Here is a 27,979-nt window from a genome sequence, read left to right on the forward strand (position 1 = left end):
CCTTCTCTAACACCTGCCTGCTCTGGACCTCCCCGCCTCCCATCACTCGGTGGCTTTCCTCTTGGATGGGGGTATGAGGTGGGCAGGCAGCTCGTTGGGCAGCTCGTGCCCCTCCAGCTTGACCTTGATGAGGTGGTTGGCCAGTGCGAACTCCTCGTCATCCAACATGCCATCCTTGTCGATGTCGGCCAGCTTCCAGATCTTGCCCAGCACGCTGTTGGGCAGCTTGGAGCGCACCATCTCCTTCTTGGCATTGGCGCCCGTGATCTTGCCATCCACCGGTGACAGGGTGTAGAAGATCTCATCGTACATGGGTTTGTCCCTGGCCACCACCCACTCAGCATCATCGATGCCCTCCCCAGCCCCCTCCCCATAGCCGTGCCCGAAGGGGCCATGCAGGGTGCCCTCAAACGCTCCGCCCTTCACTATCTGGGCGGGCCGCTGTGCCTCCTCCTGGCGCACCAGCACCATGAGCTGGGCAATGTCATGGGCCAGCATGTCGTCCACCACCTCCAGCAGCTTGCTTTTCAGTGGCTGGAATTTGCTGAAGTCCTGGGCCTGCAGCTGGTCCTGCAGAAAGAGAGAGAAAAAACAAGGTGAGGACAGAAGACAATGGAAGGAGATCCACAAAAGATATGAGAGGAGGAGAAGAAAGGCACGTTGGCTCTTGGTGGATATTTCAAGAGAGAAAATAGTTGCAGGGGTTGGAGAAGAAAGGGAAATTTAACAATTACTGGTTTGATTCATTTGGATTTCCTTTAGCGTTCTAGAAAGCAAATACAGTCAGTTCTCTGTATCCGAGGTTTCTCCATCTGTGGATACAAGGGGGCCAACTGTACCTCACCATTTTGTATAATGAACTTGAGCATCCATGGATTTTGGTATCTGTGGAGGGTCCTGGAACCAATCCCCTGTGGATACCTAGGGATGACTATAATTAAATTTCTCTTTAAGTTAGTTTTGGCTGTTGAACAGTGAGTGGTTCTTAAATGCTGTACCCCTCTGAGACTGAGTCATGTGGGTGTCTACTTCAATAAGGGTTATACTCGAGAACACTGGCAGTGCTTTCACTACATTAATTATCTCATTCACTCCCCCGTGACCTTCTGAAAGTGGGAAATCACATGCTATCACTATTTAGGGAAGGAAAAATGGAGGCATAGGCAGCTAAAAACAAATCATAGTAGAAGCCACAGGTCATTCTAAGCCAGTAGTTCTTTTTTTTTTTTTTTTTTTTTTTTTTGCGGTATGCGGGCCTCTCACTGCTGTGGCCTCTCCCGCTGCGGAGCACAGGCTCCGGACGCGCAGGCTCAGTGGCCATGGCCGACGGGCCCAGCCGCTCCGCTAAGCCAGTAGCTCTTAATCAGGATGCTCTTGGGATTATCTGGAGAGAGTTTTCAACTATTGGCTTCTCCCTGAGGGTTCTGACTCAGTAGGCACGGGCAACAGCTTTCCTCCTTGACTTCCCATGACCCCCACAGCACACAGTAAAAGAAATATGTTCCGCTTCGCATGTCTTTGCCATTTTGAAAGGCCCTGAGTCTCAAGCATCCAGCTTCTCCTTGGCCTCTATGATGATAAGACAAGAGTTTCCCACTCCCACCCTGGCTCTGGCCACAGCAATCTCAGGACATTGGGATGAGGCCAATGCAATGAGGGGACAGTCTCAGGACAAGCACACTGAGTTCACTGCAGAAAAATTCAGAAAACACCCACGGCTACATTTCAAGACCAAGTGTGAGCCTGGGCATTCTCACCTCCCTTCTAGGGCAGGGCTGGACCAGGGAGGCTGGGGGGGCTGGGGGGGCCACGGTGGAGCAGACAAGCCTTTTCTCCTGCCCTCAGCACGACCTCCTAAGGTCCCTGTCTCTCCCAGCCTGTCCACATCTAAGCGTGTTTGGTGGGCTCCCAATTATGGGGTCCCAGTATTTTCCAGAGGACGTGAGGGTTGCTCCCATCAGCCCACACATATGCCCCCACCGGACAGCCATTTACATACTGATCCAGCATCCCTAACAGAAACTGATGTCAGACAGGCAAACAAGTGAGAAGGTGAAACCATTTATGTTGCAAAAGAATTCCTCACATTAAAAAGTCATATGGTCCCTTTCAAATGTCATCTTCCCCAAATGTTTGCTTACAGATCATTAAATTCTTAATACAAAGAGAAACTGAAAGTTGAAACAATTCTGAAATTAGTGACTGGCTCCCGGTAGGTGGTTGTAGGAATGAATGGATACATGAACAAATGCATACCTTGGATGTCTATTCTTTCTTTCTTTTTATTTTACTAGATAGGAAATTAAAAATGCGTATTTGGGACTATACTGATACTCTGAAACCCTAAAAGCAACAAGAGCAAAAACAATATTACTACTACATTTGCTATTTTTTCCTAATTCCCTAATTCTTAAAAACTTTTCATTTCTATTTTATTTTTTAATACATTTATTTATTTTATTGTTTATTTTTGGCTGCTTTGGGTCTTCGTTGCTGTGTGTGGGCTTTCTCTATTTGCGGGGAGTGCGGGGCTACTCTTTGTTGCGGTGCGCGGGCTTCTCATTGTGGTGGCTTCTCTTGTTGCGGAGCACGGGCTCTAGGCATGCGGGCTTCAGTAGTTGTGGCTCACGGCCTCTAAAGCGCAGGCTCAGTAGTTGTGGTGCACTGGCTTAGTTGCTCCGCGGCATGTGGGATCTTCCCAGGCCAGGGCTTGAACCCGTGTCCCCTGCATTGGCAGGTGGATTCTTAACCACTGCGCTACCAGGGAAGCCCTTCATTTTAAAATAATTACATGAGAATTAATCATGAGAAGTTGCAAAAATTGTGCAGAGAGCTAGGTTCCTTGTGCTCATCACCCAGCTTCCTCTACTGGTGACATCTCACCTAACTTGCTACTGCATTGTAAGAGCATAGTTGGTGCCAGGCCATGCTAAGTGCCTTGCAAATATTATCTGAGATACACCCAGAATCTTATCTGATATACGGCCACAATATCCATATAAGGTGGTGCTTTTGTAGCCTTAATATGTAGATGAAAAGACAGAGGGTCAGAGGGGATCCAGTTAGTATGGTGTGGTAGTTTTTTGCTTAGACCTTGGACACACCTGGGGTTTCTACTTGCAGGCTGTGTAAACACTACTAAAACCGTAGGCAGGTTAATTACCTTTGTAAACCTCAGTTTGCTCATCTGTAAAAGGAGGATGCAATGCCTCCCTCAGAGGACTTTTCACACATAAGAAACTATGTGTGACTGACCCTGGCCCAAGAGAGGGGCCCATGGTATGCTGCAAAGACGGTGAGCTCCTGTGCAGATTTCTGCTTCTCTGTGGCTTATGTCCCAAATCGCTCCCAAGAAGGAGCTCAGTGGTAAACTTAAGCAATGAAGGGCCAGGAGAATGTCAGCTGACTTGTCCTGTTTCACATGACGTGGTGGGGATTCCAAACCTGTGGTGGCCAGGACTGGGGAAGGTCATGAACTTGAGGTATCAGACCCCCGAGCATCCTCTAACACTGCTGCCCACTGGGAGCACTGGGGCTCCATGTTTCTCCCTGGGCCCAGATACGGCCCCTGATGGGCCAGTGTCAGCCCAGCAGGAAGAGCAGACCCAGGGCCATCTGCCGGCCTGCCTACTGATTCTGGGTGGAGTTTCCACCCGGGGAGTCCAAGGGTGGCCTCCTCCAAGCTCAGGCTGCTTAGCCAGCTTGTTCCTTTCCTGGAGCCCCAGACCCTGGTTACCTGCATCCTCTTCAGGTTGGGGAAGTCCCCAGGTGAGATCTGGTGCTCCCGCTCAATCTGGCCGTAAATCTCGGCCAGGTTGTTCACCAGCTCCTTCTTCTTGTTGTCCTTTCCGAACACCGAGGGCATCTCCTTCTTCAGAGAGCTGATGATGTAGGCATGGACCTGAATACCAGGGGCGGAGAGGAACGTTCGGCTTGAGACCTCAGTTCTCTCCTTCCCTCTAGGGCGGCTCTCACCCCATCTCTTCCCATAAATCCCCGCCCCCCTCCTGCTACTACTTCCGAAATTATTTCTGTCTCCACCCTCTTTCTCTCCCACTGCTTGCAACGCACGTTGTTTTGCTAAATCCCGGGGAAAGGTGAGATTGTGGGGAGGTTAAGGGCAGTGACAGAGATGGAAATTCTGGTGATGACGTTGATGAGGAAGACAGTAGCAACAGCTGACGTGTAATGCCAGGCACTGTGATAAGGGCTTTTCTGTTCTTTATTCTACTCTACCGTCTAACCCTTTCATTTTACGTATGTGGAAACAGGCACAGCACAACTGAGGGCCTTGCTGGGGTCGGGATCACACAGCAAACTGCGGAGTTGAGTCCAATCTGGCCATCTGACGCCAGGGCTTGTGATCATTACCACCACACTCTCCTGCCCTGCCCCCTTCCCCCCGCAGCTCTTGCAGCTAACCCCCCCACCCCAAACCATTGGCCCCGCCCATGCTGCCCATTCCCCCCCCCACCCAGGTAGCCTCACCTTGGCCAGCCTGGCCCTCTTGATGAGGTCGTTCAGCTTGCGCAGGGCAGCGTTTCGCGGCAGACTCTGGATGTCTCTGAACAGGTCCTGCTCCTCGGCCTCAAAGAGCTTCCGGTTGTCTGGGATGAGAAGGGGGCGGGACCAGAAGGAGCCGATGTAGACCCGGATCACCTCCGGGGTGTTCACGATCTTCCCCAGGGACCACATGAGGGCCCCGTACACCCGCATCAGCTGCTGCGTCTCAATCTGGTCCGACTTGTTCAGCACCACCCGCATCTTGTCCTCGTGGTTCTTGAGGGCCTTGATGACTTCTGAGAACTCATCAGAGATGTCCAGCTTGTGGGCGTCGAAGAGCAGGATGATGCGATCGACCCGCTCGGCGAACCACTCGAGGACTGCCGCGAAGTCGTACCCTGCGACACAGCAGAGTCAGGGGGCGGAGCCTTTGGGGCGGAGGGTAGGGTTTTGCGGGGAGGCAGCCGGTGCAGTAGAAATAACATGGACTTGGAAGGCCGATCTGGATTCAAATCTGGCTCCTCCACATTTTCACAATTTGGCCTTCAGCCGGTTACCAAATGTCTCTGAGTCAGTGTTTTTCCATCTATAAATGGGCATACCAATAGTATCTAGTTCATAGAATTTTAAGGACTAAAGATGCTCAGAGCCCAGCACCTAGCAGCTGCTCAGTAGATGCTAGTTATTATAATTAACACCATTATCCCCATAAAACACAGCCACCATCCAGCTCCCCTATCCTTGCTTACTGTATTTAGGAGCCAGGGGCCTTGCTGGAAAAGAAACTCTGGACATATATTTTGAATAAAGACCCAGAAATTCTTAACAAGGTCCCATGGTTCAGACCATGCCCATCACTGGTCTGGAAGAAATCTGAGACTCTTGACACACAACTTCTCATGCCTGCTCATAAGCTCGCTTCATTCCTTATTCATCAGCTGCAGCCCCCAAATTCCCAACTCTTAAAACCACAAGGGGTTTCTTCCTTAGCATGGGACAGACCTCTGGCTGCCACACGTTGGTTATCTGGCACTGAGCTGCTTCAGGTCAGGCTGGTTCCAGGAACCCCACAGCACCTGCTCTGCTCAACCCCAAGTAGCAGTGGATCTGGGAGGGCCTGGAGGGGGAGGTCATGCCAACAGTCTGCACATTCAGCCTCATATTCACTGACCCTTAACAGCTGGAAGCAGCTTCACCTCTCTGTGCCTCAGTCTCCTCTTCCATGAAATAGAGGACAATAGATGGGGAAATGAGGCTCAGAGAGGGAAAGTGACTTGCTTGAGGGAGCACAGCCCAGGAACAGCAGCACTGGGATGAGGGTGGAGGTGTTAGGCCTTCTGCTGCTCCCCAGTGCCACACCTCTGGCAGGGAGGTAGGAGCCCTTCCTTAGGCTCTGGTGGGATCGACGACCCCGGGTCCCAACATCACAGGCTTTCAGGGGCATAGACCCTGGGGCCTCAAAGCTCACTGCCCCCACTGAGTGGAAGACCCAGCCATCGGGAAAAAGCCAGCAGTTCCTGCCCTGCCTCACAGAGGAAGATTAGAGACCAGGACAGGTCATTAGGCAGCTGCTTTGCAACTGAGTCAGACGCAAGCTGCTCTGCTCGCCTGGAACGGCGGTCCTCAACTTGAGCGCGCAACAGAATCCCCCAGAGGGCCTGTTAAAACCCAGATGGCTGGGCCTACCTCAGAGCTTCTGGTTCAGGTCACATCATGACCTCATTTCCCCTTCGCGCCACCCTCCGAGGCAGGCACAGCCCCACTTTCCAGAGAAGAAACCTGAGGTTAGCGAGGAGGGGAGAGTCAAATCGCCGGCATGTTGGGGGGTCAGGGTTGGACCCCGCCACGGGGCCCTGGGCGCCCTGCACAGGCCATGCCGGCAGCGGTCCTGCACCTGTGCCCCTACCGGCCCCGCCTCCCGCTCCCCTCCCGTCTCCTCCCTTCCCGGGGCTGGCTCCAGGCTATTTTTAGTCTCCCTCAGCACAGCCAGGTGGAGGGCAGCTCTCACCTTCTGAAGGCAGTCCCTCAGAGCCGTGGGCGGGAGGCGGGGCGGAGGGCTCAGGAAATCAGGGCAAACTGACTCCCGGGCCCCGTCCACCCCTACCGGGAAAACAGGTCACGGCCTGGCTGCTTTGGTGCCTGGAACCTGCAGGCTTGCCCTCAGTTGTAGCTGGGGAGGGCAGGGCGCTCAGAGGCCTCTGGCCTTCTGCTGAGACCTGTTCCCACATCTAGCCTGACAAGGTTTTGGCCGTGGTGGTGCAGACCACGGGGAGGGCAGCTGCCATGCGCCCTCCCTCCCTCCCTCCCGTACAGCAGATTTCAGCCCTCACTGCTCAGCACACCGGCTCACTGCTCACAGGCAGCTGGTGGCAGCAGCTCACAGCCGGCTGTGCAGCCACAGCAGCTAGCCCTGGGCACTTAATGACAGGGCTCAAAGCAAGTGGGTGAGATGCGCCCAGGACCAAGCAGAGGGAGGGCCAGGACCAGAACACAGGTCTTCCTGCCCCAAGCCCAGCACTCCAGCCAGCCCTCCACGGGCTGGGGAAAGCGAAGGGGCCAGAGAAGCTGCAGAGAAGAGGCTTCTGGCCCCTGAGCTCTCACCAACCCCAGATGGCAGCAGCCATGCAAGAGGAGCCTCAGCTGCAAAAGCTTGGGCGGGGGTGGGGCAGGAGAGTGACAGCAGCAGGTCAGTGCTGCCGGAATAGGCCGGCCCATGTCCGTTCCTGTCCTCAGGCTGGGTCAGGTGCCCCTCAGGCAGGCCCTTGCCTCTCTGCTCGCCCAGGGATTTACCCTCCCCCCACCGCACAGGGAGCTGGGCGGGGCAGGGGCTGCTCATCCTTCTCTGCTTCCTCTGTGCCCGGCACGGTGCCCCGAACACAGTAGGTGCTCTATCAGCATTTGCTGAACAGACCTGAAATGTGAGCCCTGTTCTGCCTTTTACGTCCCAGGGACAGTGAACAAGTCATCTCTGGGCCTCCGTTTTCTGGTCTCTGAATTGGAAGCCACCAGACCGTGCCAGAGGGCGGCTGTGAGGATCCAATCAAAGGTGGATGCTTGCCTGGGACCCTGGCTGTTCCTATGGCTCCGCCCCTTTATAAAGAGCTCCTTCCAGGCACCAGTTTCCATGACTTGGGTGTGCTCTGAAGGGGTCACCCGAGGAGCACTGGCCCGGGCAAGCCCACCTGTAGTTTCTGCTCAGCTATTAATTTGCTGTGTGTCCTTGGGCAAGTAGCCTCCCTTCTCTGGTCCTTGGTCTCTTTGCCTGTTAATCCACAGAGTTGGACTGGAAGATCTCTGAGTTTCCTTTCTCAGTTCACAATCCCCTGCTTCTAAGACTGAAGGTACGAGGGTGGGGAGTACAGCAGGACGGATGGAGATTAGAAACAAGGAAGCTCTTGCAGGACAAGGGGAAGGAAGGCTGCGGACTGCTGTCTTTAATGCCCTGGGCTGCCTATGTGAAGCCTGCTCCTGCCTGAGAACAGGCAGATGGCTTCTGCGAGCCCTTTCTAGGATTTCAGAAGCACAGAGGCCTCCTATTCACCCTCCCACTTTTGCGAATTCTGTATGCTCTGGCAAGGCTGGCTATCCAATTACCAACTGGGTAATGCTGGAAGCTTTCTCCCCAGGTGTGTCTGTGAGGAAATGAGAATCAAGCAATGACTCTGTGGGCTTCCGCTGAAGCTCAGCCTCCCTGATCCTGGCTATTCAGAGCCTAGCAGGCTCCAGGCTGGGCATTTAATTATTTCTGTAGACTGGGCTTATGCGTATCCAAGAATGGGAGCATCTGAAAGGCACAGACGGGACCTATTAAGGAAAAGGGAACGGGTTGGCTCTCCCATTTATTCTCTGTGTGGCCTCAGGCAAGTCTGAACCTCAGTTTCTTCAGCTGAAAAATGGGAATAAAAACGACTGACTGATGAGGGGTCAATGGTAGAACCGTGGCAACCAGATAGCGGAGGGAGGGCCCAGACTCGTCTGGAGTCTCTGCCCTGACGTCTAGGGTGATAGGCCCCCTTTCCCTCGCTGGTCCTGGGAACGGCTCTGAGCCCCAAAATAGGAGCTCTTGAGCACCTGCAGAAGCCCAAGGGCTCATAAGATATGGACTAGTGGGTGGTGGGAGATTCAGGCTCCAGGAGACTGATGGTGAAGCTGGCTGTCCTGGAATTGCGGGTAGCAAGTCTGCCGCCTCTGGAAGGTCTGGTGTGCAGGCACCTGGAGCAGAGACTGGGCAGCCTGCAGGGAGCTGGGGCTCTCCCCACTGACCCCAGGCTCCAGTGGAATGGAAGGAAAGCGTTTCTAAGTAATGCCAGGCAAGAGGATATCAATGAGACAAACACAATAAGTGCGGCAACTCCTTAGTCATCAACCAGCTTCCTTCACAGCCTGAAGGGCAGTGCAGGGGCTTCCCTGGTGGCGCAGTGGTTAAGAATCCACCTGCCAATGCAGGGGACATAGGTTCAAGCCCTGGTCTGGGAAGATCCCACATGCCGCGGAGCAACTAAGCCCGTGCACCACAACTACTGAGCCTGTGCTCTAGAGCCCGCAAGCCACAACTGCTGAGCTCGCATGCCACAAGTACTGCAGCCCGTGCACCTAGAGCCCGTGCTCTGCAACAAGAGAACCCAGCGCACTGCAATGAAGAGTAGCCCCTGCTCGCTGCAACTAGAGAAAGCCCGCACGCAGCAACGAAGACTCAACAGCCAAAAAAAAAAAAAAAAAAAAGCTTATTAAAAACAAAGAAAGGCAGTGCAAGGGTGCTGACAAGGCAGCACATTTCTTTGTATTTTCAGCCACACGATCTCATTTGATCTTCACAAAGCTCCATGTGCCAGGAGGTAAATAGGCACACACAGGGAAGGGAGAGGGAACAGAGAGGTTAAGGGGCTCACCCAAGCTCACACAGCCAGGTGGGGGCAAACTCGGGCCTAGAACCCAGATCCTTACTTCCATCTGCATTCCCTTCTCGGCTCAGAGCCCTGCAAGGCTGTAGCTCAGGGGGCTGAGCCCTCCAACCAGCCACTTACTCGTGGTGGGTACTTAAAAGGTCCCATCCTGCCCCCCAAAAGCTTTCAAGATATAAAGACATTTTAGCAAAAGAGAAATTAGAAGGCATCAATTTGCAAAATGTGGGAAGAGTTCAGAGGACAAAGGCCACACTACTTGCCTCCCAGAAGTAACCTTGAAAAGCAGCCCAACAGACTCATCCCAGGTCTCCCAGATGGCCACAAGTTGTCAGTGCACCCTTTTAAAGGGAGTCGGGACCCTGCTGCTCTGGCCCCGCGTGTGATGCCCCCAGAGCCGTGTAGGTACAGCATGCGGTCTGGGGCCCCAGAGGCCCCTAAGTGAGGATGCCAGGGATGGGAGGCTGTGAGGACCAGCCCAGACCCTCCGGAGTCCCCCAGGGGAAAGTTGTACATGAGAGTTTGCCCTCATTCCTCTTCTTTGAGTTCTTCCTGGGCACGCAGGCCATGATAACGTGCTGAAAAGCCACCGGACGGGGAAGCAGGAGACCAGAATTCCCTTCCCAGTTTTGTGACCTGGGCAAGTTTTTTCCTGCTCTGGCCCTCCTGAGTTCACCTGTACAGGAGGGGGTCCGCTGGGAGTGATGTGTGCCACGCGCCATGGGGTTGCTTTTCTAGGGTGGGGCCTGTGGGGATTTCTAGCTGAGAAACAGACAGGAAATGTGGTTCGCAAGTGTGAGGACACTCAGGCTTCCGGAGCCCTCCCACCTCTGCTGCACCCTTGCATCTTCCCAGTAATGAGTCCTGGGCTGCATCCTGTCACTTCCAGGAACTGCCTCCCTGCCGCTCTCCCGCCCACTCCAATGCATCTACATCCAGAGACAAGTGTGGGCCTGGAACTTCCCGGGCTCAGGGTCCTGGACGTCCCTTGCTTCTGCTCTCCCCCCAAGACACACACAGCCCCCCAGGTCCGGGCAGAGGGGCCACACTTTGTCCAGCTGTGGCCTGGGGCCTGAGTGCTCCTCCCCGTGAATCCTGAGGCCAGGAGAGCCCCTTGGGAGCAGCTGGCTTTCCAGAATGTGGCACATCAGGCCTCGGCCCAGAGGTGGCTCTGTATGGATTTGATAACGATGCCCTGGCATCAGGCTCAGTGAGCGGAACATGGGCTGGATTTCAGGCTTAATACACCCCTCAGTCGGGTGCCCTCCTTCAGGGCTGTCCATGGACTATCCACAGGGCCCTGCCCGGCCCTGGGCTGGAGGAAAGCAAGAAACACCAAATCTGTGCTGTGGCCAAACCCAGAGTTCTGAGAGCCCCGGGCGAGAAGCCATGCGAAGTGTGTTTGGTTCTGTGCACACACTTGTGTGTGTGTATGTGGAGTGGGGTGTGGAGGGAGGTGTGATGTGTGTAGATGGGGGGTGCATATGTGTATAGGTATAAACTGAACTACTGAGTTCTACAGCTGATTGTGAAAGATGAGGAGGGGGTCTTCATACTGGAAACTTTTCTCATTTGGGGTGCCCCTGATATCTGAGGGTGTCTGATCCCTGCCCCCCACCCAACTTTCCTGGTCTCTGTGGAGTGCTGGGGTCAGCACTGCCCCAGGCTTATGATGTAGGACTGGCGGCCCAGCTCTCAACTCTTGTTTTTATCACAGGCTACTTTTGCCAGCAACTGCATTTATAGTCTAGAATCAGGAGGGCAGAGAACAAACTGGTCTGCATAGGTACACACAGGGCTAGCACTTCTCCCAGAGGTGGGGTGAGACCTGGTGGTAGTCGGTATGGGGTGGGAGGCAATAGGAAGGGTGGGCAAGAAGAACAAGCCCCCAATTTGCTGTAGAGCAGCCACTGAGGTCCAGAGATAAAGCCAGGAGAAAAGGTAGAGGGATAGGAAAAGAATGGAATGGAACAGAAGCTGAGGAAGGCAGGACTCCCTAGGAGCAGGGCTGCCACATACAGCTGCACAGGCTGTGCACTGCACAGCTGCAAGGAAGGCCATTCATGTAGATTACCCTGGGGTTGTTTAACAGGGTGACCCTGGATGGCAGATAAAGAGGAAGAAGGGAGGTCACTGGGCTCCAGACCCAGAGCTGATGTCTGTGTCTCCATTACCACCTGTGGACCTCACGAGGTCATGTGATGGGTATCATTACCCCTTGTTATGCACGGGGACATTAAGGCTCAGGGGAAAAACGTGACCTGGAGACCCACAGGTTCTAAAACCCAATGCTCTAAACTCCCAGTCCAGTGCCCTTGGAATCCCTGAAGGCTGGAATCCTCTCTGGACTCACCTGTCAGGCTGCACTAGCCTTGTGTAGCCACCCACCCCCCAGGTAGTTCAGGTGGAGAATTTTGGCTGCTCTCCAAGCCTTCCTCGAGGAGATACAGGCTGCCTGTGTGAAACAGTAAATCCCCTTTAGGCCTAAGCTCAGGATGCACTTGGAGGAAGACTTACGGCATGCGGGTAGAGACTGGTCAGGAGAGAGGGAGTATCTAGGGAAACAAATAGAAACAAGACAGAGAGCCACCCACGCTGCACCCCCCCCCCCCCGGACCACGGGGCCCTGAACAGGGTGCCCGGGTGCTTACAAAGGGCAGGTGGCCCAGAAGCAGATGCGCCTCCCCAAAGGGCCGTGGGTTCTATGCCCCCGTCGTCCCTGCACCACCATACAGGCCCCTCCCCCCAGGCACGTGCAGGAGGAAGGCAGACAGTCACCTAAGGTCAGTTCAGGGCAGCGTCCCGGCTGCTGCTCAGAGAGCTCTTGCCAGCCCAAAGCCTTCCCTTCCCGGAAGCTGCCCTCTGAGTGCCGGTCTGGCTCCTGCCCAGCTCCCAGCTCCAGGACTGGGGTGGCTGTGGCTTCATCAGCGTTTCTTCCCAGCAATACGGCATGCAGCACAGAAAGGGTTGGGGGCTACCTGGGGCACACAGCGGGGTGTGGCACGAGAGGCTGGGGGAGGGGAGCTGGGCGCTGTCGTCTCAAGGTCTTTACAGTATCCATCTGGTATTTTAGAGCTAGGAAAAATCCAGTGATGATGATGATGATGACGATCTATAGCACCTCATGTTTACTGGGGACTTGCTATGTGCCAGGTAGGAGGCTTTTTACCTGGATTATTTCTTTTAATCCTCAAACAACCCTAGAAGGTAGATAGAGTTATGTCCCCTGCTCTACAGATGAGCCAGCTGAAGGAAAGAAACCCGCCAGGTCACCCTGCCAGGAAGTGTTAGAGGCAGGCTCAGGACGCCGGTGGTCTGGCTCCTGAGTTCCATCTCCCGACCCACATGCCGGCAACCTCCCTCAGTGAACAATTACCCACATCTGTCTGGAATGAGCAGTTTTCAAGGGCTTTCACATACCCAGCTCCCGACTCTCACGCCCCAGAGCACATTGTCATCCTCACGCTGTTGGCTGGAGTCCTCTGCAGGCACTTGTCTCCCCTGCAGAGCTGCAAGCTCCTGGGGCAGGGACAGCAGGAACTTCAGAAGCAAGCCAGGGTCTGGCCCATGAAGAAACCCAGTGAGGTGCATGATGAAGACACTGGTGTCTCCATTTCACAGATGAGAAGACCGAGGCCAGCTGTCTCCTGAGCTGCAGTGGACCCAAACCCATCTGCTGACCCTTGCCTAGGATGACCCCACACAGCACACGAGGCAGTAGTGGCTCATCAAGAGACAGCAAGGCCCCAGGAGCCTCTCCCCTGGTATGGAAGCCAGAGAACGTACCAGAAAGAACACAGCACAGAGCCAGAGCCAACCCTACCAGCTGCCTCACTTACCTCGGCTGATCCTCTGCTTCTCCCCGGAGAGGATGCCCGGCGTGTCGATGACGCTGATGCTCTCCAGCACGGGGTTGGGCAGCTGCGCGCACACGAACCTGCAGGGGTGGGAGGAGACCCGTGGTGAGCCGCCGTCCTGTCCTTGCCTCTCAGGCACCCTCGTTTCAGCCCCATGCCAACCTCTCCTGCCCTGGGCAGAGGTTCTGAAGCCCGGCCGCCTTCCAGTGCAGACTCCCAGCCCCAAGCTAGACTCAGCCCCAGTAGTGGGCCCAGGATCTGTACTTCGAGGAAGCTCCCGGGGTGGTCCTAAGGCAGCTGTGGGCCTACGTTTGTGAGCCCCTGGTGTCGGGGACACCAGGATGTCCAGCCCTCGATCCCTGCCCCCCAGGAGCACAGTCTGGTGGAAGAGCAGAGGCCTGCATAAGGACAACCACGATATGGGTGCGATGGGAGCAGCACCCCCAAGGGAGGTCAAGTGAAAGGCTCGGGAGATCCAAGGTGGAAGGAAGCCTTCCTGGAGGAGGCGGCACTGCAGCTGGCCTCGAAGAGTGGGACACACCACCCAGGAACGTTTATCTGGGCTTCTAAAAGGCTGTGCAAATACCAAACATTGCTAGTAGGATAGCAGTCAAGCCTTATTCTAGGAAATATTCCCAGTATCACATCCCAAAGTCTCCAAATACAAATTGGTAAACCTAAGCTAGATCCTTCTGACTCCAAGCCTTCTCTCTTAAATGCCATTTTCGGTGGAAGCCAGCAAGGTGTCTGACCATCACAGGTACAGTTCACGGTCCCATAGTCTCCAAGAACAGACAGGGAAGGGAGCCTCTGCTACCCAGTGAGGTGGCTGCAGAGATACAGGTTAGGGGAGGAGGCTAGGGATGCACGGGAAAGAGGGTCCGGGAAGCTTCTCAGAGGACGCAGAACCTGAACTGAGACCTCAAAAGATGACCAGCATTTGCCAGGTGGACAGGGGTGTGGGCAGGAAGCCAGTGTACACGCATGTGTGTGCGCGCGTGTGTGTAGCTATGTGAAGATACAGACATGCACAGAGGGGAGATTGGGGTTATTGGAATTATGCTGCCACAAGCAAAATGCCTGGAGTAACCAGAAGCTGGAAGAAGCAAGGAAAGATCCTCCTCTACAGGCTTTGGAGGAGCATGGCCCTGCCAACACCTTGATTTTGAACTTCTGGCATCCAAACTATGAGTCAGTAATTATTTTAAAGCCACACAGTTCACAGTCATTTATTCTGGCAGCCCTAGGAAACTTATAGAAGCAGGTGTAAATGCAGCCCAGAAATGAGGGGCGGGGAGAGAAAAAGAGGGGGTGAGGGAGTGTGTGTGTGTGTGTTTGTGCGTGCAGGCACCATTCCAGGAGAGTGCTCATCACTGGGCAAGAACCAGAAGGCTGGAGCCCCTAGAGATGTGGCCAAGACAGGGAGGCAGGGCCCAGATCACAAGGGCCTTGAAAGCCACCTTAAGAGACGTGGATTTTATACTGAGGGCGGTAAAAATCCACTGGAACATTTTAAGCACGAGAGTGACACAGTCTGATATGATGGTTGCCAGCATGTCCAGTTCAACAAATATTTATGAAGCATGTGCTGTGTTTCTGGCACTGCGCTAGATAGCGGGGGCAGAAAAGTCCATGGCACAGCCTTCGCCCTACTGAAGCCCATGGTTTTCATTGTGCCTGGGGCCCAGCCACATTCTGGTCCTTAGGTTCTAAGGCACACCCCAGTATTCCTCAATACATTCCACGTTTTGCTGAAGCCACCTTGAGCAGGGCTGCTGTCACTTGGTGACCAGAAGGTGGTGTACATGGGGCTGGTGTTTGGGACCAGGGCTGCGGTTGAGGTATCACCCAGGCTGGGTGCACGGAGTGAGAAGGGCAGGGGGCTGAGGATGACACCAGGTCACAGGAGCCAGAGACCAGGGACCAGGGTCTGCTAGGGAGGCAGGAGGAGGGCCAGGGAGCCGAGAGGGGCTGGTGCTTGAGAGAAACCAATACCCAAGAGAGATGCGGTAAGGTGAGGACGGGAAGTGCTCACCGCTTGTCACTGAGAGGTCGCAGATGACCTTCACACGGGCAGCTGTGACGGGGTGAAGCCATGTTCCACAGGTTGGGGGACAGGAAGAAGTGAGGAGGTGAAGCCCTGAAACTTGGCTGCAACAGGAAAGCGAGGGGGTAAGGGCTAGTAGGGCCTGCTGCAGGGCTTGCAAGAGGAGATAGATAGTTCCAGGCGGAGAAGGAGCTAAGGGAGGGGGGGAACTGTCAGAAAGAGTAACTGACAGAGCCATCCCTGGGCAGATGGCCGGATGCACGGGTCGGGGGCGCAGGGGTGCAGACCTGAGGGGAAAAGAGAGGACTCAGCTCTCTGCAGGCTGCGTGGACGGCAGGGGCGGGGTGGGGAGGATGGGACTGATGCAAACGAACTCCCTTTATGGACAGTTTATTTTTTTTCTTTTCTTTTCTTTTTCTTTTTCTTTTTTTTTGTGGTACGCGGGCCTCTCACTGTTGGGGCCTCTCCTGTTGCGGAGCACAGGCTCCGGACGTGCAGGCTCATCGGCCATGGCTCACGGGTCTAGCCACTCCGCGGCATGCGGGATCCTCCCGGACCGGGGCACGAACCCGCGTCCCCTGCATCGGCAGGTGGACTCTTAACCACTGTGCCACCAGGGAATCCCTATGGACAGTTTAAAACAAACCAACTACAGGGAATCCATGGATACGGGCTTCCATCTTCTCTAGAATAGGAGGCAAGGTCATTTGCCGAGAGAGGAGTCTGGGGTGTCTGGAGAAGGCTTGGAACACCCACAGAGAAGGGGAGGGGAGATGTCAAGGGCCGCGAAATGGGATCACGGGGCAGCAGGCGTCCGGGGTGTAGCCTCCCTGTGTGTGTGCAGCTGCAGTGAGGCTGGTGGCACATGGAGGGCCCTCTCCCACCCCATCCCCGTCCCAATCCTGTTATCCCTGCAATGGATGTGCCTGAGAGATCCCCGGCCAACAGTTAATCTACATATCTGTCACCCAGCTGTGGCGCGCTCCTGTAGAGAAGCGCGAACCTTACGGTGCCATCTACGTATGCAGTGCTATCTATGTATGTCGTAGTGTTCCTGCATTAAGCCACATTCTTTCAGTCCTCTGTGTGTATGCATTTGTGTGTATATATATTTCTTCAGTTTTCTCTGCCTGGAATGTCCTTTTTTTTTTTTAACCCTTTCAGTGTGATTTCACTCACGATTGAACATCTGGTTCAAATGCCAACTTTTCCGCCAAGTCCTCTTGCCTTGGAGGAGGACATTACTATTATCCTACTTTACAAATGAGAAAAGTGAGACACAGACCAGTCAGGTAACCTGTCTAAGATCGTGGTGCTCTTTGATAGTATTTGAACCCAAGTCGGTCTGAAGCCAAAGCCCATAGTCTTTACCTTTACTCTAAATGCCTTCAGTTAGAGAAAGTAGTTTAAAAAATTTTAAATGCAATACAGATGCAAAATTGTGGTGTGGATCTACATAACAAGCGTGATCAGGGGATCAGCCTGCATTCTAGTTAAACAGAATAGTGGAAAGGCCTGGGTCAGCTTGCCAAGCAGTCTCTAGAGCTTCCTCCACTCAAATGGACCCAATGGCCCTGGTGTCTGCAGGCTGATTTGTCCCGGGGGAGGTGACTTGTCCAAGGTCACAGAGTGAGTTTAGTAGGAGGGTCAGTGCTCAAAGCCAGGGCTTCTACCTTATGTCCAGGGTTCCTGCCACCAAGTAAAAACAATATCTAGGAACAGGGAGGAACCTTCCTTTGCCTCCTTCCAGTTGGATGCAAAGCCCTTCCGTAGTTTAGGCAAAAGCTGGGAACTACACAGAGTAGCCCTCTCTGCTTTTACTGGAGGGAGGTACACATTAGAGAAATGTGATTTAACTAGTTGAACCCTTCCCCCAACTTGATCGGGAGAAATCAGCTCAGTGTTGGCAGCTCCTGCATCCCTAATCAATGGTGGTTTCATTCCCAGCAAGAAGGGGACAACCAAGAGAGATTCCAGGTCTGGGAAAGGTACAGAGTTTCCCAAGACCCTGCCCCGCCCTTTCACCTCTCACACTCCAAGAAGAAAAGAGACCTCCCAAGGCCTGTGTGTGTTCCCTCTGCACTCACCTGTTCAAGAAGGCATTGCCAAAGGCATTCAGTTTCCTGAAAGGTTTCTTAGGATCCACCACCAGGGCATTCCCGGGGATGATGCCCTCCATCTCTCCCTGCATCACCGCAATGAAGGAGTCCGTGGTCGGCTCGGGCCCAATCCTCATGCCTGGGAAATCCTGTTCCAGCAGGTACCTGGCAGAAGGGAGCACAGTCATGATGCAGGGATTCTAGTCACAGATCCACACCGCACGCCTACCACAAGGCAGACGGTGTGAGTCACGGCAGAGGGGCCGATCCAGAGCAAGGAGATTTCACAGCAGGGAGAGATTTTCACCGGCGGGGAATCCAAAGACCTTTGGGAGTAGGTGGGATTTCAGTTGAACTTAAAGTAACAAATCTGTCCTGCTCGGTCCTTATCATTTTCCCTCCATGAAGCAGTGCCGGGGCTGTGGGGCAGGGGGCGCGGGGAAGAGCCAGGTTTGGGCTCAGAAATAAAGCATGGCTTGAAACGGATTCCTACACAGAATATTGTAGATTTCACAGCTGTAGGGCGTCTGCCGAAGTCCCTGCACACAGGCTTGGTTAGAATTAGATCACCCATAGGCTCTGCTGGCCATCCATAGGCCCTTATTTATTAATCTGCTTAGTCAGTCATTTAATGTAAAAATAACTCGTACATAATACAAACTGTGTGACAGGAACACTGTGACAAGTGGATGTCCGTCCCACCCTAGACTTTTGGTCCCACCCTGTAGCACAGGTACCAGGCTGTGGCCCCAGGGGACAGGTGCCTCTCTTTGTTCTGCTCCAGGCCTGGGCACTGAGAGCCCAAGGCCACTGCCCTTCTCCACAGCTCCCTTTAGAACACATGGTGAGCCACAGAATGAAGAGAACAGGCTGGAAAGACAGCCAGGCCCTTTGGACGGAGCTCAGAACAGCTTTGAGCCTGAACAGCTTTGAGCCCACACAGCTTAAGGCTGGACTGCAGGCGGAGGAGTCCAGAACTGCCCTGGGTTGGGACTGGCCAGAGAAGAGTCCCAGGGGCCATGATGGACAAGGAGCTAAGGGGTGTGTTGCCCAACAAACACAGACCCTAGGGTGAGCCCTCACCATGTGCCAAGACCCTCCTCCTAAACCTTGCGGGCCAATGTTCACGCTCAGAGGGAAAAGTCAAGGAGCCCTCAGGAGAAGAGATGCCAAGTCAGAGGCTGCTGGCTGGGGAGAGAGCCTGAGGCCTCCAGGACCAGCGGTCCTCAACTGGCTGCCCATGGAGCAACCGTGGAGCTCCAGCTGCCGGTGCCGGGGCCGTGACCCGCTGGCTCAGGGTGGGGTCCTGGCAACCGGTCCTTTTTAGGAACTCCCCAGTTGATTCTGATGTGCAGCCGGGGTTGACAACATGCTCTAGACCCTGTCATTATGCTGATAACACCACTGACACTCAATAGTATGTCCACGCCATACATCGCACTCATCACTTTGGGAACGTATCTCTTCCTGGCTTCACCGCACCCCTACAGGTAGGTACAGTAGGGCTCTGCGTATCCGCGGGTTCCACATCTGAGGATACAACCAACCGCGGAGGACCCGTGGTTGAATCCAAGAATGTGGAACCCGTGGATCCGGAGGGCCGGCCGTACTGTGCCATTTTACATAAGGGACTTGAGCATCTGCGTGGGAGGTGGGGTCCTCGAACCAAGGTCCCGCTGTACTGAGGAAACCCAGGCTTTGAAGGGTTTCCTCAGTACAGCCGTCCTATTAGCTCACTATTAACTCTTTAACGTGATGGAGCTGGAATCCAAACCCTTATCAATCTAACACCAAATCCTTTGCTCTTCAACTGTCTTCTACCCCGAGGAAATGCTCTCTGCCCACCCTGTGCCACCCCAAGGTGGGTCTGCTCTGCCCAGCGAGTGGCAGCCAGGGGCACTGGCTGGGGTTTCTTCTGGCTCATCGACATCCCTGTGTCCTGAGCTGTTAGTTGACTCCATGCTTCCAGGGCAGCTCAAGTCAGGTTGCCACGGGCTCCCTCCTCAAGGAGCTGGCAGGGGCACTGCTGTGGAGGGGCCGCTGCCCAGGGCCACCCCGCCTGCACCGGGGGGTTTAGGTTGCCTTGGGAAGCCCCCCATCTCCCTCCAGGATCCCAGCCCCACATTCTGGGTGTGAAGACAGGATTTCCTCCCATCAGAGGACCATTTTGAAAGCTGGATTGTGAGGAGGATAAGTCACCACAGCTGCACTTGGACGACGCTTCATGCTTTCTCAGACGCTCCTTCTTCAGGGTTTCGGGCGAGAGACAGGGAACCTCAGGGCCTGGGGCCAGCAGACCTGGTTTCTCTAACCTTCAGAAGGTTCTCGACCTCTGCAAACCTCAGCACTTTCCTCTGTAACGTGGGAGATCATTGTCCTGATTTATGAAGCACCTGTGATGTGCCAGGTACTGTTCTAGACTTTTCCATGAATTGTCTCGTTTCATGTCACGTTTCTGCTGATGTGAGCACTACGACCCTTATCATCAAATGGGCCTCGTGGGTAAACCCACCTCATTGGGTGTTCTGAGGGTTAAATAAGTCACAGACCTTAAGCACATAAACCAGTACCTAGAACCTAGATCATCATCCCATTTTACAGAAGAGAAGATAAAGGTTAAACTATTTGCTGCAGGTTATGCAGTCAGTAAATAGCAGAGCTAGGATTTGAATCTAACACTCACGCTCCTAACCACTACATTCGCTGTCTCCCTTCCTGCCTGAGGTATCTCCTTGACCAGGAAATGCAAAAGGGCTGAGCACCCCCTTGGGACTAGAAGGAGGAGTGGGACAAGAAGGCCACAAAAGAATCTGGTTTGGCAGGAGGCTGCCGGGGCCAGGCCTTGGGGGAAAGGTTAGGCTTCGGGGCCCACAAACCCAGCAACTACTCATCTCCATAAACATCTGCCCTTGGGGTTCACACTTCGGCCTCAGTCGGTGGGACGTGGCAGCAAAAGCTGTTGCTATCAGGTGACCCAAGCAGGCCCCAGGCCCACTGGATCTAAAAGGATATTCTTGGGACTTGAAGCAGTTTCATGAGAATCAACACCGTGATCTGGAAACCCCATCCATGCTTGCCCATGTGCAGGGAGCACCTATCCCAGTGGGTGCTTGGGTGAGAAGCCCCAAGCAGGGGGTGTGGCATGGGCGAATTCTGAGGCAGAGGGAGGGTGGTGGATATCATCAAAGGCTTCAGGGACAGCTGAAATAGACAGGGGTGGAAGCAAACAGTCTGAGGCACCCTTGAAAATACCCAGCCTGAACAGGGCCAAGCAGCAGTGGGGAAGTACCTTCCTGACCCAGGCGTCTCAGATTTCATCCCTGAGATGCACTGTGCTGGCAGGCAAAGGGTGATGTGGCCCAGCATAGCGGGGGCCACTTCCTGGGATGTTCCGGAGCTGCAGCCTCAGGCGGCCCAGCCAGGGCCCGGTGGCTGGAACTGCTGTCCTGCCAACTCGGCTAAACCCACATGACCCCAGGTTTGCCGACCACACATGAGTCTGGAGAAATACAGAGTCCAGTGAAGCCAAGAGCAAGTCCAGGGATGCAGTCAGGCCAAGCAGAGAACCCAGGGCTGGGTAAATTCTCAGGGACATTTGGGTATGGCCTGCAGCCCCAAGTGCCCCCTTAACAAAGCCACCACTGTGTCCAGAAAGGAAAACCTATTGAGGAATATCATGGCTGCTTCTCTATGGGGAGTGATACAGATGGCCTCTGTTACCAGGCAAAAGCATTCCCAAGGCAGTGTAAAAACAGAAAAGTTAATTCAAGCCTGGGTAGGAGCAGCTGAGATGGGGAAGCAAGACAATAAGGAGGGGCTGACAGGCTGAGCACCTGCTGTAAGGCAGGTGCTGTTCTGCGACCTTTCCCTGAATTATTCCATTTACTCGGTCCTCGAAGCACTGTGGGATGGCTGAATTATTTCAGTTTTGCAGGTGAGCAAGTTGAGATGGTGGCTGCCCGAGTTCAGGGCCAAATACAAATATTTAGAGGCCCAAAGAGCTGAAAAGTTTGGGGTCCCCCTTCCTTGCTATCCAATGTAAAATAAATACTAAACCATAAAATGTGTATAGGGAAGCCCAATGCAATTCAGATTTTACCCATGAGGCCCACTTTTGTCCATATTTCTCTTAAGCCAACTCTTTCCTAACATCTCCCTCATCTTTTGGTGTCCTGCTTGGCTGGCAGTCTAAGCATGTGGCTTGCATTCCTGGTGACCTAAGCACCCAGGGTAAGGCGTGGAGCCAAGAATCTTAACCCAGTCTCCAGGGTACCCATCTCTGCCATAGTGGGACCAAAGCTCCCCGCTGCTGGGGCAGCATCCAGGGCGAGGAACAGAGGGCCCGGGGCCACAGGAAGTGCCACCAGAGGCCTTGGGCTGGCTGGACCCTCTGCCTTGGCTCAGTTAGGGAATGTGCCTTGGTGGGTGTCTGCTTCATCACAGATATGACCTTGGACAAGTCCCTCAAGAGCCCACTGCCTCAGTTTCCCCAGTTTATAGAGCAGGGCTAATCCTGGGTTTCTAACTAGCTCAGAGGGTTAGAGTGAAGGTTTTGAGATGACATGCATGAGTTTGGGAAAAGCAAAGGCTACACCAGACATGCGCCCACATTGGCAGAGACAGTAATTAGAGAAAACAAACATCTCATCACTGCCTGTAAGAACTCAGCACATTTCTACCTGGACTCCAAATCCAGGGCCCTCGCCGCCTCTGTGAAAATCCACATAGCTCTTAATTTGCATATATTCAGGTAGACGCAGAAGGCACGTATCACTTTCTGCCTGTATTATGGGTACTCGTGTTATATATCTGTATCTTGTTTTGTTTTGTTTCTGTTTTTGTTTTTGGCCGCACCATGTGGCGTGTGGGATCTTAGTTCCCTGACCAGCGATCGAACCCGTGCCCCCTGCAGTGGAAGCGAGGAGTCCTAACCACTGGACCGCCAGGGAATTCCCATATATATCTGTATCTTTGATCTCTCTAAGCCTTGTGTACTTCAGCTTTACAATGGGGTCAAGACAATAATGCTTGTCCTGTCAGCCTCTCGGGGTTCCGGGGATACCGTAAGTCACTCCATGGATACAAAGTGAAGTAGGAGATGGAGGACTCAATGGCTGAGTTGAGGTCTGAGTCAGCTCTGTGCTCCACGGAGCAGTCACCACTGCCCCTGGGGTGCAGCAGCCTCCACCAGGGATCAAAGTGACCCCAGCACAGAGGAGACCAGTGGCCAGACTGTCAAGTCTCCCACTAGCCTTGCCTCATCTGCCCACCCCTGCGACAGGCTGGCCTGAGTGACCCTATGAGGTGTCACTATTCGCGTGTTAGAGGCAAGGACACTGAGATTCAGAAAGGTCAGACCTTCCAAACATGGTCTCTTGGCTGGGAACAGGGGAGCCTGGGCTCTGCTGAGCCGCCCGTGTGCTTTCCGTGGCTGCGTTCTGCTGTCAGTGGGAGTGGCATGGAGCCCTTCCCCAGAGGTCCTTCTCCCAATGACCTCCACAGCTGACTCTCAAGGCAGATCTTAAGCCCGACCTCAGGCAGGTGGACCCAGTGCCTCTGCCCTAGGCCCTCCGCTCCCTTGAGTAACACTCAAGCCTTGTAAGAGGCAGGTGGATATCCACCTAGTCCCACTTAAGGACCAGCAGATCAGAGCCCTGGCAGGAAAAGGACATCCATGGACCTCGGAGCAGGGACAGGAGTGAGGACGTGCAGGAGCTGTGGCTGGCAGGATGGGCCTGGCAGAAGTCAGTGGGTCTACCTGGAATGGAAGGATGGCCCCTTCTCTAGCCCTTCAGCTTTCCAGAGAATCATCTTTCCTGGGTGATGATGCTGCCATGAGGCCTGGGCAGCAGAGATGCCAGGGAGATGATGGGAGAGGGTACAACCACAGGCAAGTGCTGCATCACCTTGGGGGGAGGATGCAGAGAGCCCCCTCAAAAAGTGGGGGGAGGTCGAAAGGGCTGGCTGAGCAGCACCCCCGACTGGCCCACTCCACCATGTGCTCATTCATAGTTTAGAGTCCGGGTCACGCTATAGAAGAGCCACAGGTGATCCTCAAGACCAGCTCAGATCTCCCTGTGGACAGCCAGGCAGCTTAGCTCCAGCAGCCCTGGGCGCCATACCCAGTGCTCCAAGTTCTCTACTCCAGTGCCGCCGCCGTCCAGAGAGGCCTCCCTTGCGGCCCCTGAGACACTGGGGACACTGGGCCTTCCAGTCCCTGGGGCAGCCAGTTATTCACCTCCATGACCAGGCGGCCAAACGGTGAGAGAGAGGAGGGACTTGAGGCTTCAGGCCAGAAGGAGGAAGAGTGAAGGGAGAAAAACAGCAGAGGAGGGAGGGAAGGCTGTCAGGCCAGAAGGACACAGAGCTACTGTACTTGGAAGAGGCAGCCTGTGTTGAAGGAAGCATCCACCAGGCCGATTTATTGTTTATTACCCTGGGTTGCCGGGCCTTAGGCCAGGGAAGTTATTTCAGGCAGAGGTCATAGCACATTAATTAGTTGTTAGAAGAATGTCCTTTTCTGTATGTTCTTCCTGAGACAAGAAATGGACCCTGAGGCAAGTACATATAACTGAAAGTGGATGGACACTCAGGTGGCAAAAGGCCAAGGGCGGGGAATGAAGAGGCAAGTCTGCTTCCGAGGGAAAGGTCCCTCACAGGTTCAGGCCGGAACACAGACCTGAATCGCTGTGTTCAAGGCAAGAAGCAGGGATGGGAGAGGGCGTGGCTGCGAAGGCAGGCTGTACTCTGCACCCAGGAGCATTTAGCTACCCCAAGGGGAACTTTCTTTGCTTTGGGGGAGGGGTGTTGTACCAGCCTACCCTCTTGGGAAGCAACGCAAAAATATGACTCTTAATACCAAGATTAAAAAGTAAGAAAATGTTAAAACAAAACAAAACAACAACCCCAGAACTCTGTACAACCTTTGGCCTAGTGATTTCACTTCTGGGAATCTCTGAGAAAACAGTCTAATATGTGGAAAAATATTATGCACAGAGATATTCAGAGTGATTCTACAATAGCAAAAAATAAAATTAGAAGCAACTTCAAACATTCAAAAGAAGTAGTTTGGTTAAATGAATAACTGCATATACATGCAGTGAAATATCATGTGGCTCTTAAAAATAATGCTTACAAAGATTTTTTAAAATTTACCCGGGAAATGCTCATGCTATGAGTGAAATAAATCCACATACAAAATTACATTATGGCACGATCTCAACTGTGTTATAAAATAGCTAAAAATACTGGTGGGAAGATATATATATATCTAAAATATTTAAAATGGTTTCCCGAGTCGTGGGATGATGGGGCATTTTTTTCTTCTTCCTCAAATGTATTCTCCTCTGCATTTTCCAATTTAAAAAAATAGCTACTCAGTGGATTTAATGAGAAGAAGGGAAAATCTGTAATTTGGTTTTGGAGGGCTTCCCTGTGCTGCAGCCCCTCCTCCCCCACTGGTAGTCTCTCCCTCAAGGGGAGACAGCCTTCGGTGCACGAGCTAGATTCAGTTACTGACATGAGTGGGGAGGGAGAACTCTTGTACTCGGGGGATAAGAGAGAGGAGGGATCTGCCTCTCCTGGCCTCCCTGTCTCCCTCAGATAAGGAGTAATCTATGGCAACTCGGTTCTGCCACTTTCTTAGACCCAGTCAACAGCGAGCATGACTCAGGCAAAGCCAGGACAGTGTCTCAGACAAGAGGCACGTCTGCTGCTCCAGGATCCTGCCCTCAGGGACGCTAGCTTCTCCCCATCTCCGCTTCCATTCTGCAAACCTCTACTGGGAGCTCCTGTAGCTGAGACCCCAGGCAAGGCCCCAGGGAGCTAAGGCACAGTGGTAAGTGCTGGGCTGCAGGAAGGAGAGGCTCTAAATAATGTACTAAGAATTATAACCAAGGTGTGTCCAGAGGGCTGCAGAAGGCTGTGCAAGGGCAGGAGCCACCTGTAAAAGGCCTGTGCTTCCCATGGGGCATAAACCGGGCCAGGTGGAGTATGCGTGTTACAAAGGAAACCGTGAACAGAACCCAGGTAGCTCTGAAGTGCCTTTGGCAGCAATGGGTGTTTAACAAAATAAGGGAGATGGATTAGATCAGGGGTTCTTGCCCTAAGGGCCAAGGCAGCCCTTGAACCCCCCAAATTATATGTAAATTTGGGATGTAAGTGCATTTTTCTAAAGATGGGTCCACATATTTCATCAGATTTTCAAAGGAGGTACTGACCTTTTGAAAAGTTAAGAAGCAAAGAATTAGCTTCATCATTAAGGGCCCTTGTAGTTCTAACAATATGAGATATCCAAAAGCCAACATTCCCCCTGGGTACCCAACTTCAGAAATCACCCAGCCTCTCAAAGCTGCTGAGTCCAAGGCTGTCCACCCCACAAGGAAAAACTCATTTGGTGTTCCATTCAGACATGACATGTTAGTATGGTACATGCCCTGCTTCCAAAAGGCTTGTGTTAAAAGCTTTGAGCTAGAGAAAATTTGAATCTAGAAAATCAGGAACCAGACTGTGAACTCTTCTGCTTTCCTCGCCAAACAAAGCACAGTGTTTTGCATGTTGCAGGTGCTTGGTCAATGAATGGAAACAAGAGCACCCCTGCTTTGACACCTTCCACAGGAGATGAGCCCCACTGACTCTGGGGGCGGTGGACACAGAACACACCACCGCTCTGTATGAGCCTGACTCTCAACACAGAGCCTCGAGCACCCTCAACAGCTTGCAGGGCTGTGAATGAGGCCAAGGAAGATGGCCTGGCCTTGAAGGCTGTGTGGACTGAGGACTGGAGAGAAGCCTGTCTTCTAAAGATAGAAAAGGTCCTTATCACTCCAGTGGACAATATATGGACCTCTCTGAATGCAGGGCGGACAAGCTGACTTCCTGAGGATCCCTCCAGCCCAGGGATTCTGTAATTCAAGGGGATGGATGACTCACCCTCAGAGTTACAGGCATTTAGCCAACCATCTCCTCCCATGCACCCAGGACCTGCATCCCAGGTCAGCCTCCCACACTGTTATATGGCTTTGAACAATGTATGTAACCTCTCTATGCTTCAGTTACCTCACCTGCCAAGTCAAGGGGCTGGATGAGACCACGGCCAATATCCCTTCCACCTCCAAAAGACTTTCATATGATTATGAAGCCATTAAGATCAACGGAAAAGAAAAAAGCATTCTGCTTCTGGACACTGCTGGTCGCCAGTCTCCAAGAGATATCTGTAGGAGCTCTGCTCAGTGAAGGAAATGGATAAAAGAAGGACAAGTAGAACTACCAGACAGAGGGCCACAGGCTCCCAAGCCCACCTCCTCAGCTGCAACTGTAAAGACCTCATATGAGTGGCTGAAGCCTTTAGAAGTCAAGGGAAATGGTCCTGCCCATCAAGGGTATGTCCCTACAAGGAGAGGGGGTAAGACAACACCATCAGCCTAAGGTACTCTTGCGACCAGGAGCTTTCTCACTTGGGCTTCCTGGGTTTCAGTTTCACCATCCATAAAATGGGAAGAATAGGGATGGCTCTGAATTTTAACACTTCAAACTGACCACCAAAGCCAAGGGCTAAGTGCAATGGAGAGGCACTAGGTAGGATAGAGCAGGGGACCATCCAATGAAATTGTGGGGTAAGCTTTGGATACCCGCATACAAGGATTTCTTCAGAGCCTTCAAATGAAGACTTCCCACTTGTCTCCACGCAGGAGGGGACATCGGGAGTGAGCGGAGGGCCTAAGCGCTGGGCGGCTGGGTGGGCTGCGGGGGCCCTGGCCGGCTCACCTGATGAAGGTGGTCTTCCCGGTGGAGTACTGGCCCACCAGCAGGACCATGGGCTTGTTGTCGAAATCAGCATCCTCCAGGGCGGGGGAGTGAAACTCGTGGAAGCGGTAGTGCTCTTCCAGGGGCAGCAGCTTGGTCCTGTAGAGTTTCTTGAGACCCTCGCTCACCGTCTGGAAGACCTCGGGGTCCTTCTTGCGGCGGTCATCGGAACGCAGCCAGCTGAACATCGCGGCCACCGCTCGCCCTCTCGGGCCCGGTGCGCAGTCCCAGCAGGAGGGCGCGGAGTCCGGCGATCCCCGTTCCCTGGGGAAGTCGTCCTGCAGGGCGGGTCCGCCGGGCTCCCAGCTGCGCCGCCGCCTCACCGGAGCGCGGGGCTCAGCCACACCATGGCTGGGGCGCAGGGCTCGGGGGTCCCTGGGGCGACTGCGCGGGGCCGCGAACGCGCTCTTCCCCTGTTCCTGGGACCAAAGCCCAGGCCCGGCTTCATCCAGCAACCAAGGCCGGAGGGAGATAAGATATCTGGGCTGGGCGGGAGGGCTGCGATCTTGGGAAAAAAGTCAAACCTGCAATTAAAATGTCAGATGTCGGGGTCCCCGGTCTCCCCCAGCTCTCTCCCGCTTTGGCTCGGGTGCAGTTTAGGGCTGCTTTGGCTCTGCTCCCGCTCGCCTGGGAGGCTCAGGGGAGGAGGGGGCGCTGCCCAGCCGGCGGACAGCTCAGCATCTGCAGCCGCAGCCCGCAGCCCCAGGCGCCTGTTTTAATGCCAGCCGTGCAGGAAGCCGGCTCGCGGAGGAAGTCCCCGAGTACTGG

The 27,979-nt window shown here is 53.8% G+C and overlaps 1 protein-coding gene across 1 annotated transcript; it reads right to left on the minus strand.

Moving 5' to 3' along the window:
* Positions 1-42: 42 nt before the first annotated feature.
* Positions 43-27,399, minus strand: EHD3 (EH domain containing 3; the record flags this gene model as incomplete). The annotated part of the gene is made up of 6 exons (XM_079720930.1): positions 43-570; positions 3,737-3,901; positions 4,489-4,901; positions 13,244-13,341; positions 17,396-17,572; positions 27,173-27,399. The coding sequence occupies 6 exons, from the start codon at positions 27,397-27,399 to the stop codon at positions 43-45; spliced, it is 1,608 nt and encodes a 535-aa protein (XP_079577056.1).
* Between the last annotated feature and the right edge of the window lie 580 nt (positions 27,400-27,979).

This window comes from Hyperoodon ampullatus (assembly GCF_949752795.1).
Source record: "Hyperoodon ampullatus genome assembly, chromosome: 15".
NCBI classification, from domain to species: domain Eukaryota; kingdom Metazoa; phylum Chordata; class Mammalia; order Artiodactyla; family Ziphiidae; genus Hyperoodon; species Hyperoodon ampullatus.